The sequence below is a fragment of the Salmo trutta genome, chromosome 39, assembly GCF_901001165.1.
Source record: "Salmo trutta chromosome 39, fSalTru1.1, whole genome shotgun sequence".
NCBI lineage: Eukaryota > Metazoa > Chordata > Actinopteri > Salmoniformes > Salmonidae > Salmo > Salmo trutta.
In genome coordinates, this window is record NC_042995.1 from 11,231,164 (window position 1) to 11,249,411 (window position 18,248).

The window sequence follows — 18,248 nt, forward strand, 5'->3', positions numbered from 1 at the left end:
TATTTTGACCTTTTTTAAAACATTTCTTACAAGAGTTCATCTTTAAAGGGTCCCAATTACATTTCCTATTCAATTACTTCAGTGAAATTCGTCGACTTTTGTCGATTTTGCATGATGTAAAAGCATTTTAGGTACAAGCAATAATACATTTACATTTAAGTCATTTAGCAGACGCTCTTATCCAGAGCGACTTACAAATTGGTGCATTCACCTATAATATCCAGTAGAACAACCACTTTACAATAGTGCATCTAAATCTTTTAAAGGGGGGGGGGGGTTAGAAGGATTACTTTATCCTATCCCAGGTATTCCTTAAAGAGGTGGGGTTTCAGGTGTCTCCGGAAGGTGGTGATTGACTCCGCTGTCCTGGCATCGTGAGGGAGCTTGTTCCACCATTGGGGTGCCAGAGCGGCGAACAGTTTTGACTGGGCTGAGCGGGAACTGTGCTTCCTCAGAGGTAGGGAGGCGAGCAGGCCAGAGGTGGATGAACGCAGTGCCCTTGTTTGGGTGTAGGGCCTGATCAGAGCCCTAAAACTCTTATTCAAATTATGTAGACTCAAGGCTGAAAATATGTGTTTCCAACTGTGATGGTGGAATATAAATTGGTGCAGGATTGGTGCATCGTGATTTTATCAGTTTACCCTGTTCTAAAAGTTAACTAGATTAAAAGGTATGATAGAGTACAGTATTCTACATTTAGTTGCTAATTTTAAACATGTTTAAATGGTTTAATTTTCTTGTACAGACGAGAAAGGTGTAATTGCAGCCCGCAATTCGGGGCATTCCTGCATCTTTAGGAGCCCCTCTTTATACTTCTATTGGTCAATTTTGAATCGCATAGACAATCAGAGGAAATCTAGAATATCAAAAGTGTCATGCAAACATGAAGATGGCGTGCTTGAGGGGGGGGGTGTTCATGCAGGAAACAATGGGATGCTTGTGTGTGTGTGGGGGGGGGGGCGTTCATGCAGCTATTAATGGTATGCTCAACGGGGACCTTCATGCAGTAACCAAAGGGATGCTCGAGGGGTGGGGGGGGTGTTAATGCAGGTATTAATGGGATGCTCGACAGGGGACGTTCATGCAGTAACCAATGGAATGCTCGAGGCGGGCGTGCCCATATGAAGGAACGCCCCGAATTGCGGGCCGCAATCACACACTATTGGAACAGATCAAGCATATGTTTGTAGGCTCTGGTACTCCACCAAGATTCGAAGGACAAAGCCTATGGGGAAATGACTACAAAAAGTAGGGTGTTTGGATAAACTGTGAAAATGAGGTCTGTGGTAAAACACAGGCTTATGAGATCTTGTACATTTTAATCATTTTCATCAGCTAATGTCATTTTGTGTGAATTTTGAAGCATTTGTGTAATCAAAAGCACATAAAGGTTTTATAATTCATAAAGGTCATGTTAACTGACTGATATTATCTCACAAAACGAATAAGATCTCCTGAGCCTGTGTTAACCTCAGACCTTATTATCGGCATAGAAATGGCTGAAGGAACCATAGGTAACTCATTTCTGTTTTTTAGGACTACAAGCTGGCAGGATCTTTAGCCCCTAATCTGGTTTTAATGTCTGGGAGAATCTCAATTGCATTCTCACGAGGAGGATGGTGGGCGGAGCTATAGGAGGATGGGCTCATTGTAATGTCTGGAATGGAATCATTGAAAGGCATAAAACACATGGAAACTCCATATTTGACTCCGTTCCATGAACTCCATTCCAGCCATTACAATGAGCCCATCCTTCTATAGCTCCTCCCACCAACCAGGAAGAGAGGCCCAACTCGGGGAAAATCTGTCTCCCTCCAGCAGGTGTCGTTTTTTCGCCCACCAAGCAAGGAGTTTTTGTATGGAGGTGAAGGAGTGTTGTCAACAAATTGGTCAACAAAACAATGAATGTCTTATTTGCAACGCGAGGTTTATTTGATTGAATATAAATTCCACTAATCCAAAGAAAGGATAGCTGGGAGCTAAACAGCCCGCCCTGCCGCTTTGTGGACAACAACTCCCATTTTAGGGCGGAAAGACATTTATTTTGTCAATATATGCATATATTTCCCCAATGCATTGTAAACAGGAAGCACAACCTCCTCATGACCTTCTTCGAGCTGAAAACGAAGCGGCAGCTCTCCCTAGCGGTTAGCAAGCAGTTAGCAGCGAAGGGAGTGGAGAGATTGAGCAGTGAAAAGGCAGGAAGGAAGGCCGTGGTACATCGGCGTCTCCTATACTAGATCTGCAGTGGCTACGGCTGGGGTATGACAGCTTCTAGCTATCGTCTTTGTATGGACATGTAAATAGCTGTTTTTGAACGTTTTTTTTTTACAGTAAACAGCTGCACCGATTTACCAATAATGACGGCCTGAGTCATTGCTTAGTAGCTAGTTACAAACAGCCAGTGAGCTAGCTAGTTAGCTGCTAAAACTGGGTAACATTAGCTGGAGAGCTTACTTTACTTCAGTCATTGCTCTACTTCCACAACTGATAGTCAATATTTGCATGATGTTGCTAGGTAATTAACTGCCCATTTTTGGCTCTGGGTTTGCTAATCAAAGTGCCCCAGAATTTCTCTAGAAATGATCGTATAGAGAAGGTTTGTTGCCAGCTAGGCTAGCTAGCATGATGGCTAACTGTCAAGTGATAATTGCTAGTAGTCTCTAGTTGTACCATTATTTCGGTATCCTCCTAGCTAACTAGTTAGGCCCTAGAGTTTTTCCAGGTCCGTTCACGTGATCAGGAAAAGTTCCCGGTCTTACTGATTCCACACTAGCCTTGGAGTTGGGACTCTCAGAGAGCTTGTAAAATATTATTGCAAAGGCTGTTTCTTTGCACTTACAGGATGCATCCCAATTATCCACCCTTCTCCCAAAGTGTGCATGGATTTAAAAGCATTGGATTTATGTAATTAGCTGAAGGAAATGTCCACCATTGTTACAGAAATAACCTATAAGCCACTTTGGGAAAAGGGTGGAGAATTGGGACGCATCCACGGTGTGTTGACCTGATCTCACCCTCCTGACTCGTACAGTATATGTCTGTGTTGACCTGATCTCACCCTCCTGACTCGTACAGTATATGTCTGTGTTGACCTGATCTCACCCTCCTGACTCGTACAGTATATGTCTGTGTTGACCTGATCCCCCTGACTCTTGCAGGAGATGTCTGTGCTGACCTGATCTCACCCTCCTGACTCTTGCAGGAGATGTCTGTGTTGACCTGATCCCCCTGACTCTTGCAGGAGATGTCTGTGTTGACCTGATCTCACCCTCCTGACTCTTGCAGGAGATGTCTGTGTTGACCTGATCTCACCCTCCTGACTCGTACAGTATATGTCTGTGTTGACCTGATCTCACCCTCTCTTGCAGTAGATGTGTGCTGTGCCTTCAAGATGAGTGTGAAGGCATTTGAGCTGGTCCCTGCCGTGGAGCGGGAGCTCCTGATGGGAGACAAGGCCCGCATCAACATTGAGTGCATCGAGTGCTGCGGCAAGCACCTGTACGTGGGCACCAACGACTGCTTCATACATCACTTCCTGCTGGAGGAGCATGCCACGACCAAGGGGATGCTATCCTACACCGTCCAGAAGCTGCTGTTCAGGTACCTGGGCCTGAAAAAGCCTGTGGAGGCCCTGAAGGCCGCCTCAGCGTTAGAACGCATCATTGTGCTCTGTGATGCTACAGTTAGTGTTGTTGACATGATCACCTTAGAACCCGTGCCTTCGGGCGGGGCCAAGATTAAGGGCGTGGCCGCGTTCTGCGTCAACGAGAACCCGGTGAATGGGGACCCGTTCTGCGTGGAGATCGGGGTGATCTCGGCCCGGCGGCGCACTGTGCAGATATACATGGTGTACGAGGACAGGGTGCAACTGGTGAAAGAGGTCAACACACCGGAGCAGCCATGTGCGGTCAGTCTGGACGGTTATTTCCTGTGCCTGGCCCTCTCCACGCAGTACATGATCCTTAACTACAGCACAGGGGCCGCGCAGGACCTGTTCCCCTACGACAGCGAGGAGAGGAAGCCCATCGTCAAGAGGATCGGCAGGGAGGAGTTCCTCTTGGCTGCCCCCGGTGGCCTGGGTGAGTCATTACAACAACAGCAGCTGTATGATTTATCAAATGATCTTATTACTAACATATCACTAGTGAAGTATGCTCTCTGTCTCGCTTTGTCTCTCAGGTATGTTTGCCAATGCAGAGGGTATATCCCAGCGTGCCCCAGTGAACTGGTCAGAGAGTGTGATGGGAGCAGCGGTGTGTTTTCCCTATGTGGTGGCGCTAGACGAGGGCTTCGTCACCGTCCACAGTATGCTGGACCAGCAGCTCAAACAGACCCTCTCCTTCAGAGACGGACACATCCTACAGGACTTTGAAGGTCCCAACATGGCTCCCCTACACTTCTCTAAATGTCTAACCTTGTTGGCTTACCTCAGTAGACCTATGTCTACAGTATCTATGGCTGTGGAGATGGTGACCCGTTCCTGTCTGTGTCCCTAACCCTGACCTGTCTGTGTCCCTGACCTGTCTGTGTCCCTGACCTGTCTGTGTCCCTGACCTGTCTGTGTCCCTGACCCGTCTGTGTCCCTGACCCGTCTGTGTCCCTGACCCGTCTGTGTCCCTGACCCTGACCCGTCTGTGTCCCTGACCCGTCTGTGTCCCTGACCCGTCTGTGTCCCTAACCCTGACCCGTCTGTGTCCCTAACCCTGACCCGTCTGTGTCCCTAACCCTGACCCGTCTGTGTCCCTAACCCTGACCCGTCTGTGTCCCTAACCCGTCTGTGTCCCTAACCCTGACCCGTCTGTGTCCCTGACCTGTCTGTGTCCCTAACCCTGACCTGTCTGTGTCCCTAACCCTGACCTATCCGTGTCCCAAAACCTAACCCTGACGTGTCCGTGTCCCAAAACCTAACCCTGACCTATCCGTGTCCGTGTCCCAAAACCTAACCCTGACCTGTCCGTGTCCCAAAACCTAACCCTGACCTATCCGTGTCCCAAAACCTAACCCTGACCTGTCCGTGTCCCAAAACCTAACCCTGACCTATCCGTGTCCCAAAACCTAACCCTGACCTGTCCCTGTCGGTGTTTTTGTAGGTAAGCTGGTTTTGGCTTCCTCTAAGGTTGTGTACGTGCTGGTACCCCTGTCCCTAACCGTGTCCCTGTCCCATGTCTCTGTTCCTAACTGTCTCTGTCCCTATAGGTAAGGTGGTTCTGGCCTCCACTAAGGCTGTGTACGTGCTGGTACCCCTACCCCTGTCCCTAACCGTGTCCCTGTCCCATGTCTCTGTTCCTAACTGTCTCTGTCCCTATAGGTAAGGTGGTTCTGGCCTCCACTAAGGCTGTGTACGTGCTGGTGCCCCTACCTCTGGAGAGACAGATCCAGGAGCTGCTAGCTGGACACAGAGTAGAGGAGGCCCTCACCCTTACAGAGGGAGCCAGGAGGAACATTCCCAAAGACAAGTTCCAGGTACAGACTGTCTGCCACAAATAGTGTTTATGCTAGAGAGCTTTTCAATACTCGCCACTAGCTGAAAACAGATGATCAAAAGCCTGATTTCTAGGCCTCCCTAGTGGACCAGGGGTGTAAGGCAGTGGCCTCCCTAGTGGACCAGGGGTCTAAGGTACTGGCCTCCCTAGTGGAGCAGGGGTCTAAGGCACTGGCCTCCCTAGTGGAGCAGGGGTCTAAGGCACTGGCCTCCCTAGTGGAGCAGGGGTCTAAGGCACTGGCCTCCCTAGTGGAGCAGGGGTCTAAGGCACTGGCCTCCCTGGTGGAGCAGGGGTCTAAGGCACTGGCCTCCCTGGTGGAGCAGGGGTCTAAGGCACTGGCCTCCCTGGTGGAGCAGGGGTCTAAGGCACTGGCCTCCCTGGTGGAGCAGGGGTCTAAGGCACTGGCCTCCCTGGTGGACCAGGGGTCTAAGGCACTGGCCTCCCTGGTGGAGCAGGGGTCTAAGGCACTGGCCTCCCTGGTGGAGCAGGGGTCTAAGGCACTGGCCTCCCTGGTGGAGCAGGGGTCTAAGGCACTGGCCTCCCTGGTGGACCAGGGGTCTAAGGCACTGGCCTCCCTGGTGGACCAGGGGTCTAAGGCACTGGCCTCCCTGGTGGACCAGGGGTCTAAGGCACTGGCCTCCCTGGTGGACCAGGGGTCTAAGGCACTGGCCTCCCTGGTGGAGCAGGGGTCTAAGGCAGTGAAGCTGTGCCACTAGAGATCCTGGTTCGAGTCCAGGCTGTGTCGCAGCCGACTGCAACCGGGAGACCCATGGGGCGGTGCACAATTGGCCCAGCGTCGTCCGGGTTAGGGGAGGGTTTGGCCGGCAGGGATGTTCTTGTCCCATTGTGCACTAGCGACTCCTGTGGCGGGCCGAGCGCAATGCACTCTGACACGGTTGCCAGCTGTACAGGGTTTCCTCTGACACATTGGTGCGGCTGGCTCCCGGGTTAAGTGGCATTGCGTCAAGAAGCAGCTTGGTTGGGTTGTGTTTCAGAGGACGCACGACTCTCAACCTTCACCTCTCCTGAGTCTGTACAGGAGTTGCAGCGATGAGACAAGACTGTAACTACCAATTGGATACCACGAAATTGGAGAAAAGAGGGGTAAATAACAAAAAAAGTAGATTTCTATAGTTTATTTTGGTCTTTTGTGAGTCCAGCCCAGGGGGTTATTGTGACAGTGATGCATCATGTGTTCCCAGGTGGCTCATTTAACTGGGGTGATTGTGTCCTTATGAAATGTAAAATATAGAATAGGAGGGATGAGATGTGATGCATCATTCATTTTCTCTTTCATTACCCCCCCCCCCTTCCTCAGATATTGCACAAAAGAATCCTCCAGCAAGCAGGATTCATACAGTTTGGACAGCTTCAGTTTTTAGAAGCGAAAGAACACTTCAGGACAGGTCAGTTGGACGTCCGGGAGTTGATCTCCCTCTACCCTCTCCTCCTCCCAGCCTCCTCCTCCTTCACCCGCTGCCACCCGCCGCTCCACGAGTTCGCCGACCTCAACCACCTGGCGCAGGGGGACCAGGAGAAGGTCCAGAGGTGCAAGAGGTAAGAGATGTGGTCCTCTGCTGCTCAGTTGGTAGAGTATGATGTTTGCAACACCATAATAGTGGGTTTGATTCCCAGGACCATCTGTACGTAAAATACAGATAAAAGTGGATAAAAGTGCCTGCTAAATGGCTGCTATTATTATTATTATTATTATTATTATTATTATTATTATTATTATTATTATTATAGGTTCCTCATCACGTACCTGGGTGAGGTGCGAAGCACGGAGGGGGCTAATGGCTGCCGGGAGGACGTGGACACGGCTCTGTTGAAGCTGTACGCTGAGCAGGACCACGAGAGTCTTCTGGACCTGCTGGCCTCCCCCAACGCCTGTTTACTGGCAGAAAGCGCCCCCTGGCTAGAGAAACACCACAAGTGGGTATTGCAGCTAGCCTAGCAGGTACTGCAGCTAGCCTAGCGGTTACTGCCGCTAGCCTAGCGGTTACGGCAGCTAGCCTAGCGGTTACGGCAGCTAGCCTAGCGGTTACTGCAGCTAGCCTAGCGGTTACGGCAGCTAGCCTAGCGGTTACGGCAGCTAGCCTAGCGGTTACGGCAGCTAGCCTAGCGGTTACGGCAGCTAGCCTAGCGGTTACTGCAGCTAGCCTAGCGGGTACGGCAGCTAGCCTAGCGGGTACGGCAGCTAGCCTAGCGGGTAAGGCAGCTAGCCTAGCGGGTACGGCAGCTAGCCTAGCGGGTAAGGCAGCTAGCCTAACGGGTACTGCATCTAGCCTAGCGGTTACGGCAGCTAGCCTAGCGGGTACGGCAGCTAGCCTAGCGGGTACGGCAGCTAGCCTAGCCCAGCCTAGTGGGCACTAAGATATTGCCTTCAAAGTAGCCTGCTATGCTATTGCCTTCAAAGTGTGTAATGAGTGTGTTTTTATGTTGGTTTATCTTTCTCCTGTACATCAGGTATTTTGCACTAGGCCTCCTCTACCATTATAACGGACAGGATTCAGCTGCTCTACAGGTAAACATGCTACTACTGTACACTACCTTAGTTTGAACACGGTGACAGTACCACCATGGCTCTTATATGGCAAGTCATATCCTAATAAATCTAATCCAACATGGCCACATCTTAAAATAATGTGTTTTGAGCACCTAGGTTGAAAAGCCCTATAAATCCAATCCATTATCTTGATTAGTATTTAATATGAATTGTAATGAAATGACTACGGGGTTGTAGAATACATCTCTCCTCTGCCTCTCCTCTCCTCCTGTAGTTGTGGGTGCGGGTAGTGAATGGGGACCTTCAGGACTCTACCAGGTCTGATCTGTATGAGTACGTTGTGGACTTCCTGAGTTTCTGTTCCAACCCGGACCTGGTGTGGAAATATGCAGACTGGGCCCTGCAGAGAGACCAGACGGTACGTTTCTGCCTGCGTTCCAAATGACACCTTCATCCCTATATTGTATACTACTTTTGAACAGGGCCCTAAGTTCTAGCAGAAACTAAGTAATGATGTCGACTGCCGGCCATTTTGGATAAACCCATAGGAGTAAAGAAGACTCTACTTATTGTAATTCTATGGGTGTTTATCTGTGCTCTCTCTAGATAGGGGTGCAGATCTTCACCAGGAGGCCGGTGGGTCAGGACCAGGTTAAGGAGCAGAAGGACCAGGTTAAGGAGCAGAAGGACCAGGTTAAGGACCAGGTGAACCCAGATGACGTCATCACGTACCTGGGGAAACACAGCCAGGCTCTGCTGCTGTACCTGGAACACCTGGTGCTGGGCCGACGGATACAGGTCAGAACATACACTACATAGGACTTCAGAACATATTCAGAACATGTTCATAAGGGGTACAGAAGAAATGCCATAATTACAACAACAGCGTCTATAATGGTAATACTTCACTTGAAGAGTACCTACTTAGGACTTCATAGCCCATTCATAGCACAACTATAACCCATTCATAAGCAGTACCGAGTATTTACAACGGACGAGACGTAACGATTGTTGACATTAGTTGATTATAACTGTCTTGTCCCTCTGCATATTACTCCACGATTTACCTCCTTTAACTTTCCCTGGTGCTTGTTCTTTACTGCTCTCTCTGTCTCTCTCTCTGTGTCTGTCTGTCTCTCTCTCTGTCTGTCTCTCTCTCTGTCTGTCTGTCTCTCTGTCTGTCTGTCTCTCTCTCTGTCTCTCTCTCTCTCTGTCTCTCTCTCTGTGTCTGTCTGTCTCTCTCTCTGTCTGTCTGTCTCTCTCTCTGTGTCTGTCTGTCTCTGTCGCTCTCTCACGCTGTCTGTCTCTCTCTCACGCTGTCTGTCTCTCTCTCACGCTGTCTGTCTCTCTCACGCTGTCTGTCTCTCTCACGCTGTCTGTCTCTCTCTCACGCTGTCTGTCTCTCTCTCACGCTGTCTGTCTCTCTCTGTCGCTCTCTCTTGCTGTCTGTCTCTCTCTCTTGCGGTCTCTCATGCTGTTGGTCTCTCTTGCTGTCTGTCTCTCTCTGTCGCTCTCTCTTGCTGTCTGTCTCTGTCGCTCTCTCTTGCTGTCTGTCTCTCTCTGTCGCTCTCTCTTGCTGTCTGTCTCTCTCTGTCGCTCTCTCTTGCTGTCTGTCGCTCTCTCTTGCTGTCTGTCTCTCACGCTGTCTGTCTCTCTCTGTCGCTCTCTCTTGCTGTCTCTCTCTCACGCTGTCTGTCTGTCTGTCTGTCTCTCTCTGTAGAAAGAGAAGCTCCACACCCACCTGGCAGTGCAGTATACAGACAGAGTCCTGTCTCTCCTGTCTCAGTCCCCCACAGCGGACCAACAGGTGTCTCTAGCACGGGACAAACTCCAGCTCCTCCTCAGGGAGTCCAGCCTGTACCGCGTCCAACTACTACTGGGTGAGCTGTCCATTGTAATTGTGTCCCAAATGACACCCTATTCCGTATACATTGAATAGGGCTCAGGTCAAAAGTAGTGCACTACATCAGGAAATGGGGTGTACTTTTGGAGGTGGTCAATGTTGTTGATTTCCACGTTAAATTTTAGTTTGATGTAGTCCAGTTGAAGTATTGTTACTGTTTAAACATGAGACAATACCAATAACCCACATTTAGTTTCCTGGCAGAATAATGGGGTCATCCAAAAGGACATGGTATGAGGCATGTAACCAGAGAATGTCTATAACCTGCTATAACCCTGGTTTTATCCATGATGACATGGCTATAACCTACCATAACCTATGGCTCTGTCTCCCCCTCCCTCAGGTAAGATCCAGGAGTATGACCAGTTGTTTCTGGAGAGGGCCACGCTCCACGGGAAACTAGAGGAGCACGATAAGGCGTTACACATCCTGGTGCACCAGCTCAAAGACTTCCCCGCTGCTGAGGCCTACTGCGTGAGGGGTTCTGCCTCCCGGGACCCGGCCTACCAGCAGCGCCTCCTCCACCTCCTTCTGGGGGTCTATCTGGACCGGGACCTTCCCAGTAGTACCGGCACCGGGGAGCTGGAGATGGCAGCGGTGGATCTGTTGAACCGGCACGGGGAGCTGTTTGACGCGGTGCGCGTGCTGGACCTGCTTCCTGAAGGGTGGTCCCTGCAGCTGCTTCGCCCGTTCCTCGGACGCGCCCTGCGGGGGAGTATGCACGCCTGCCGTACCTCCCAGGTTGCACTGGGGCTGGCGAGGTCAGAGAACCTACAGCTGCAGCACGACAGGGTGAGACTGGAACGATGAGACACACACACACTGCGCGCGCACACACACGTCAAACACGCACACACACAAAATCAAATCACATTTTATTGGTCACATACACGTGTTTAGCAGATGATATTGTGGGTGTAGTGAAATGCTTGTGTTTCTAGCTCCAACAATGTAGTAATATCTAACCATTCACAACAATACACACACAACTCTGTATAATGTGTTTACTACAAAGCTCTTCTGATTGTAAATGTTTGTAATTGCTCCTACGTTCTGCTGAGTCATGATGAAGGTGAGATGTAACTCTGGCCATGTTGTCGTGTCATCAGTTGAAGCAGAGGAGAAGCCCAGTCCTGGTATCAGAGAAGAAGGGCTGTGTTCTGTGTCACAACACCTTCAGCGAGCCGGACTGTGTGTGTCTTCCAGGAGGCGTGCCCGTACACACACACTGTGCCGCCCAGAGAGTGGTACGGGACTCGCCCACCAGGAGACAACTAGCCAATAGCAACAACCACACATGAAGCCCCTTCCCACCACCACCCAATCCTCGCCCAGAGCCAGTGTGATGGGAGGAGCCTAGCAGCAGTCCGGGCTGTGATTGGTTGCGTGTGGGGGGGTCACATCAGATGATGACTATGGTGGATAAAAGCACAGCGGTTACCATGGCTACCGTGGTCCAGCATAGTGGGAGCAGCCCTGGAGCACACTCAGAAACACAGAGCTGACTACACTTCTCTACCGTGTGTGTGTGTGTGTGTGTGTGTGTGTGCTCATTTGTGAATGAATGAAGGAAGGTATTTATTCCAGTGCCACCATTCATAAACAACAGGGAGACTGATGACCGACTGAGTTGTGAATTAAGTTCTACAACAAGAACAAACTCCACATCCATCCATAATGACTCTAAACATGCTATGTCTGTCCTGGTCCAGTGCTGAACCCTCTGCTATGTCTGTCCTGGTCCAGTGCTGAACCCCTCCTCTGCTATGTCTGTCCTGGTCCAGTGCTGAACCCCTCCTCTGCTATGTCTGTCCTGGTCCAGTGCTGAACCCCTCCTCTGCTATGTCTGTCCTGGTCCAGTGCTGAACCCCTCCTCTGCTATGTCTGTCCTGGTCCAGTGCTGAACCCCCTCCTCTGCTATGTCTGTCCTGGTCCAGTGCTGAACCCCCTCCTCTGCTATGTCTGTCCTGGTCCAGTGCTGAACCCCCTCCTCTGCTATGTCTGTCCTGGTCCAGTGCTGAACCCCTCCTCTGCTATGTCTGTCCTGGTCCAGTGCTGAACCCCCTCCTCTGCTATGTCTGTCCTGGTCCAGTGCTGAACCCCCTCCTCTGCTATGTCTGTCCTGGTCCAGGCCCAAACCTGAGGTGAGTTTGAGTCTATCCCTGGGCAGGGTCTTACTGCAGAACACAGTACTAGCAGACCAGTTAGGCACCTCCTCCTTCACTACAGTGGCTCCTCTCTGCTGCTGGTATCTGAGACTGAACTTGAAGACGATGATTCCTCAGTGAGGCTGCGTTCACAGCCAGGAGAGTTCCTAAGTGTTTCTAAATGTTCTGCTGTGTTGCACACGCTCTCTCACCCCTCCAACCTGCTCCCCAACCCAAACCTTGTGTCCACACTTCTCAAGAACTGTCTCTCTGCCTTCAAGCAAAAAAAACAATGGTTTGGTTTTCACTTTGCTAACCAAGGTGGGGTTGAAACATCCAGCTAACCTGATGCTAGCTGGTTTCAGCTCAGACCAGGGCCGTATTCATTAGGCACCAAACTGAAGAAAACGGGAGAGGGACTAGCTGAGCCATCTCGAAAAACAAACTTGTTTTCCTTTTCCACTGCAAAGCGTTTTGCTTCGGTGTTCCCTGATGAACGTGACCCAGCTCTATGGGATGTGAAATGCTAAAACACAGAACAGAAGAATTGGCTAATGTTTCACTAACCAAAGCTACGTTTAACCTGGTCCCAGATCTGTTCATGCTCATGCCAACTTCATTGCTATTAAACAAGCCATTTATTTTTGGCATGACTATGAGTGACAAGGAGTTGTCATGGTGACACAAACAGACTGGCATTCAGGCTAAGCTATGTCCTATTTATAGAGTTCTCAGCTTTGTATCTGTCCCATTATGGTGTCAGTGACAGCATGGGCAGCACCACTGAGGCTATCACCATTTTAAAGTAGTACATTTTCTAATTCTTTTGATGTTTGAAAAGGTGTATCGCTCATATTAGTGATTTACCGCCACCTGCATTGTCTGGGGTCTTGAACCTAATCTTGTAATTAATTTATTGTGGCCACTAGAAGGCGGTGATATAGCTTAAAGCCATTTACAAACTAAGCAAACCAATTTTGAAGAAGACAATGCTCTGATCATTGACTGATCACTCCCAACTCATAGGAATCCCTGTCCAGTTGACTACTTTAAAATGGTGGAAGCGCTCAGTGGCAAAGCCCATGCAAATCGTGTTATTTCCAAGTAATGATCTCTATACATCTCTATGGTCCTGTCCCAGTTCATGTAGATCAGTGAACAACATGATTGTGGGTCGAACAAAGCAAGAAATCAGCCTTTGTATTAACACATTGATTTACAGGGAATCCTTCAATTATGCAACTTAGCCGGTAAAATATAAATTGTTTTTGTACCGATGCGTTAAAACCAGATGAGCATTTTGTGAACAGTAAAAGGGAAAATGCATTGCAGTCTATTTGCTTTAATTGTTTTGTTCTCATGCTGCTTGCAAGGTTTATAGCAAACTGATTTATCTGTCAAACTATTTTGACTTTTTAAAATGTGTGAAATGTCAAACTTTTGCTGGATTTTGCAATAGACCATTTGATGAGCACAGACTAAGTGAAACACCTCTTCTCACACACACACTTCCTTCTCTGTTCTTCTTCTCTATGATGAAGATTCAGTTTGTTTCTCTGTTGGTGAAGGGTGTTGTGTGTCTGTCTGTTTCTCAGGTGGCACCCTATTTCCTATATAATACACTACATTTGACCAGGACCTCTGTCCATCTGGGATTTACCCTCTGTCTTTGGGGATGGAGCTCTGATCAAAACAATGTTTATTTTAATTCAGCCTTTAATTGAAAAGCCTGTCCTGATCACCATGTGAATAGAAACAGCCAGGTATGACTCTACATGTTGTAGATGGTGTTGCTGTCTGCCTCTCTATTCCCTCCATACTTCACTACTGCACCGGTTCTGTACTTAATGTTCTGTTATTTCATAAAGGATGAATCACTGTCCGTTACATGATTGAAGACCTAAATGATGTTTCTTTAATCATTGAAAGAGGGTGAAGTAGGATGGAAGTGTAGAATACCAGACTGAGCAGTCTAAAAGGTTTTGTTACACGCCAAAGGTGTTGTTCCCCTGATATTTGGGGAAAACACAAATTAAAAATAATAATTATTGTGTGTGTAAAGCCAGTAGCATATTTGTGGGCATGGCGGACTATTCCAGTCGCTGATTCCATGCACAGTGATTGGCCAGGATAACTAGGTCAGGCGTACCGATTGGACACATTAATCACAGTAACTCCACCCCCCCAAGAGTGGCACGTTTTGGAGGAGATGATTTCAGTGGACAACACCTTTAACACTGTCTGGCTCCCTATTTAGTATGTAGTGCACTACTTTGGACCAGGGCACATAATGGGTCTGGTCAAAAGTAGTGCACTATATAGGACATTGGGTTCCATTTCAGACAGCTTCAGTACCATCCATCCTTCTGTATGGTCATCTCTGGATGGATATTCAAAATGGACCCATCTTTTCCGTCACTTCTCAGATCATTTCAGTGACGTCTGATTTCAAGATTAGCCTGTTTTTAGATTGTTACATGTTGAATAACATCTTAACTTTAGTTCCAGGCTTCCTTCTGTTTAGTGCCTGGGCTGTCGACGTTATACACATGGGCTCAGGTCTAAAGCAGTGCACTATATAGGGAATGGGGTGCCATTTGGGATGCAGTGGTTTACTCTGCACAAACAAGGACTTACTGTCTTCTGCCTTCTCCCCTGACACCAATAACACAATGTGTATAAACATGACCTTAAACAAACCTCCTCTCCCCCTCTCTGGCTCTCTCCCCCTCTCTGGCTCTCTCTCCCCCTCTCTGGCTCTCTCTCCCCCTCTCTGGCTCTGTCTCCCCCTCTCTGGCTCTCTCTGGCTCTCTCTCCCCCTCTCTGGCTCTCTCTCCCCCTCTCTGGCTCTCTCTCTCTCTGGCTCTAACTCTCTCTGGCCCTCCCCCTCTCTGGCTCTCTCCCTCTCTGGCTCTCTCCTGATGTATTTTATAAATATATAGATACTGGTATGTGTATATACTGTATATATAGTAGTTTGTTGCTTTGTAAATCAGTGTAGGTGGAATGTACAACATGTGAAGATGTCCATTTTAATAAACATGTCTACATGCTGATGTCAGTTGGTGGTTATATTGTAATGTGATTTAACAAATTGTCATATCACATGAAAGTAGATAAATACACAAGTACATAAAGAATCCGTCCAGATCATTGGATCTGATTCTATATGAGACAATAATTAGCAAGAGAGGTTGTGAAGATTATAGATCCAGATTACATTATAAAATGTAATTTACTGTTGAGTCGACCACCAGATCCACCCATGTAAAAGCAATGTGTCCTTTTCCGACTTCTGAAGCGCTGTCTCCTTGTTCTGTCTGTGTTACCGTGGAGACGTGAGCGTTCTGTCATCCTTCCCTAGAGGAGAGACTTCTCTGTAAAGAAACCGTACGGGGCTGGATTAGAGCCAAGCCAGCATGACGGATTTGTTGTGGACACACACACACACACATATACACACACCTCTGGTTGTGCTGAAGCAGCCTTCACAGTGCACTGTCCCTCTGTGGAGCCACATACTGTCTCCTACATGGAGGTCTCCTAGAGGACAATGGCACACCTCACACTGTAGAGGAGAGAGGGAGTGGGAAGGGGGGAGAGGAAGATGGTGACAGATTATTTCAATCACATGAATAACTGCCTACTGATTGCCTGCCTGATTGACTGACTGCCAACTGATTGACTGACTGCCAACTGATTGACTGACTGCCTGCTGATTGACTGACTGCTGACTGCCTGCTGATTGACTGCTTGCCGATTGACTGACTGCCAACTGATTGACTGCCTGCCGATTGACTGACTGCCTGCTGATTGACTGCCAACTGATTGACTGACTGCCTGCTGATTGACTGACTGCCAACTGACTGCCTGCTGATTGACTGACTGCCTGCTGATTGACTGACTGCCTGACTGCCAACTGACTGCCTGCTGATTGACTGACTGCTTGCTGATTGACTGACTGCCTGCTGATTGACTGCCTGACTGCACACATGATACACATCTAGAGGGCATATCCAGTTATCACTACAGCACAACTATGTGGAATGTGTGACTTCCTGTAGATGTGTGTTGAATAGATAGACGTGTAGATGTGTGTTGAATAGATAGACGTGTAGATGTGTGTTGAATAGATAGACGTGTAGATGTGTGTTGAATAGATAGACGTGTAGATGTGTGTTGAATAGATAGACGTGTAGATGTGTGTTGAATAGATAGACGTGTAGATGTGTGAGACGTACTGTAGGTGTGTGAAAATGCCACACTATTCCCTATATAGTGCACTACTTTTGACCAGAGCCTATAGGATCCATTGGGCCTGGTCTGAAGTAGTGCAGTTTAAAGAGCTTAGGAGAGGCAATTGGGACACACATAGATATATGTTGAATAGACAGGTGTGTTGCTTTACCTTGAAGCAGGATGAGTGGCTGTAGATCTGAAGATCCTCCAGGATCATGTTGGCTCCAGCCACCATTGGTTTACAGCAGTACGAACACAGGCCCTTGGTCACACTCCTGTACAGCAGAGGGCAGTAGTGAGTTGGGTATAGAGAGAACACAGTGTTAGCACCTGTGAAGTTCAATAAGACAAACACAGTCCTGATACAGTGTTCATTTACACATTATAATCTTTAACATTTATTGAACTGTTCAGACAAATTGATTTGCTACATGAACACAAAACAAATGGCTGACATGTTGGGTATGGACTAGAGAGGAGAGTCTGGGTTGGAGTCAGGACTGACCTGTTAGGTATGGAGAGGAGAGTCTGGGTTGGAGTCAGGACTGACCTGTTAGGTATGGAGAGGAGAGTCTGGGTTGGAGTCAGGACTGACCTGTTAGGTATGGAGAGGAGAGTCTGGGTTGGAGTCAGGGAGGGAGGGTCAGTGAGTCTGGTCTCTAAACTGAGAGAGGAGAGAATGAAGAAGGGTTGTTATGGTGTCGCTGACCCTGCTCAGTCCTGATTCATTTAGGATTATAGACAAATCTGACAGAGTTGATCAAATCTCCGGACACATTTTATCGGAATCACAGTTTTGAGATAAATATTATTTAAAGTCAGAGAGGGCTATTGCAAGAAAATACATAAAATCCTTTTTCAGTTCATATTCATTATTGACAGTTTTTAGAATTTTAAACACTTTTTTGGAGAGTTTGAAATCCGGAGAAAGGCATTTCCAGGCATAAAGCCAACATAGAAATGAATAACATTGGAAATATTTAGAGAATTCTAAAAACAAATCTTCCCCCTTATGACAGCCTGGTCTCATAGACTAGACGTAACATAGTAAAAATAATTCCAGGACAAATCAGTATGATATGTTACGTTGGGTATGGTTACATAAGACAGAAGGTTACTTAAGGCAAAACCCCAAATGTTGCGTGTTCAAATCTCATCATGGACAACTTTAGCATTTTAGCCAATTAGCAACATTGCAACTACCCTTTAACTTAACTCCTAATCTTAACCCTAACCCCTAGCCTAGCTAATGTTCTCCACCTAGCTAACATTAGCTTTAGCCACCTAGCCAACGTAAGCCACAACAAATTGGAATTCGTAACATATCATACATTTAGCAAATTCCTCTTCTGGCTGTGCTGGGTGGAGATAAGAGTACATGGTCATTAAGGCCAGATCGTTCTTCAAGATGTTCAAACGTTCATAGATGACCAGCAGGATCAAATAATAATCACAGTGCAGAGTTAAAAAGTAAGAAAGTACCTGATCTCACTGATTGAAGCTTGGAGCATTGGTGACTCGGTCATTGGAGGTGGTGGTGGTGGAGTTGTTGGAGGTGGTGGTGGTGGAGTTGTTGGAGGTGGTGGTGGTGGAGTTGTTGGAGGTGGTGGGAGAGTTGATGGAGATGGTGGTAGTGTTGTTGGAGGTGGTGGTGGTGGTGGAGTTGTTGTTGGAGGTGGTGGTGGAGTTGTTGGAAGTGGTGGTGGTAGAGTTGTTGGAGGCAGTGGTGGTGGTAGAGTTGGTGGAGGTGGTGGTGGTGGTGGAGTTGTTGGAGGGGGTGGTGGTGGAGTTGTTGGAGGAGGTGGTGGTGGTAGAGTTGTTGGAGGTGGTGGAGTTGTTGGGACTGCCGGTGGCTCTTCATCAGTGATGTGGGTAATGGAGTGGGGGAGTACTTCTGGAGGGCTTAGTGGGGAGTAGAATAGTTTTTTGGGGGAGGAAAAGACCCTTGCCGTAAAGAGGGACAA

General features: G+C 48.3%; 2 protein-coding genes across 4 annotated transcripts; one reads left to right on the forward strand and one right to left on the reverse strand.

The window, feature by feature from the left end:
* The first annotated feature begins 2,034 nt into the window (after positions 1-2,034).
* LOC115179491 (transforming growth factor-beta receptor-associated protein 1 homolog) lies at positions 2,035-13,947 on the forward strand. 3 transcript variants are annotated; one of them, XM_029741046.1, is made up of 12 exons: positions 2,035-2,262; positions 3,372-4,082; positions 4,183-4,377; positions 5,312-5,466; positions 6,805-7,043; positions 7,236-7,421; positions 7,956-8,013; positions 8,270-8,413; positions 8,602-8,793; positions 9,716-9,875; positions 10,242-10,690; positions 11,008-13,947. In XM_029741046.1, exons 2-12 carry the CDS (start codon positions 3,395-3,397, stop codon positions 11,197-11,199), a joined length of 2,658 nt encoding a protein of 885 aa, XP_029596906.1. In that variant the 5' UTR covers positions 2,035-2,262; positions 3,372-3,394; the 3' UTR covers positions 11,200-13,947. The 3 variants fall into 3 exon arrangements, with proteins under 3 accessions (XP_029596906.1, XP_029596907.1, XP_029596905.1); XM_029741047.1 differs by having other exon boundaries at positions 3,375-4,082; XM_029741045.1 differs by lacking the exon at positions 2,035-2,262 and adding an exon at positions 2,277-2,518.
* A 1,114-nt stretch (positions 13,948-15,061) lies between these two features.
* Positions 15,062-17,885, reverse strand: LOC115179552 (sciellin). Its single transcript, XM_029741182.1, has 5 exons — positions 17,767-17,885; positions 16,880-16,948; positions 16,454-16,559; positions 15,511-15,613; positions 15,062-15,422 (listed from the first exon to the last, which is right to left on the reverse strand). The coding sequence occupies exons 1-5, from the start codon at positions 17,808-17,810 to the stop codon at positions 15,406-15,408; spliced, it is 339 nt and encodes a 112-aa protein (XP_029597042.1). The 5' UTR covers positions 17,811-17,885; the 3' UTR covers positions 15,062-15,405.
* Between the last annotated feature and the right edge of the window lie 363 nt (positions 17,886-18,248).

Coding starts and splice junctions, on each gene's coding strand:
- LOC115179552 (XM_029741182.1), bottom strand. CDS start 17,810: ATGACCGAGTCACCAATGCTCCAAGCTTCAATCAGTGAGATCAG. Junction 16,949..17,766: donor GCTTCAATCAGTGAGATCAG/GTACTTTCTTAC, acceptor CTCCTCTCTCAG/TTTAGAGACCAGACTCACTG. Junction 15,614..16,453: donor GCCACTCATCCTGCTTCAAG/GTAAAGCAACAC, acceptor TCTCCTCTACAG/TGTGAGGTGTGCCATTGTCC.
- LOC115179491 (XM_029741045.1), top strand. Junction 7,422..7,955: donor TGGCTAGAGAAACACCACAA/GTGGGTATTGCA, acceptor CCTGTACATCAG/GTATTTTGCACTAGGCCTCC. Junction 8,014..8,269: donor AGGATTCAGCTGCTCTACAG/GTAAACATGCTA, acceptor CTCCTCCTGTAG/TTGTGGGTGCGGGTAGTGAA.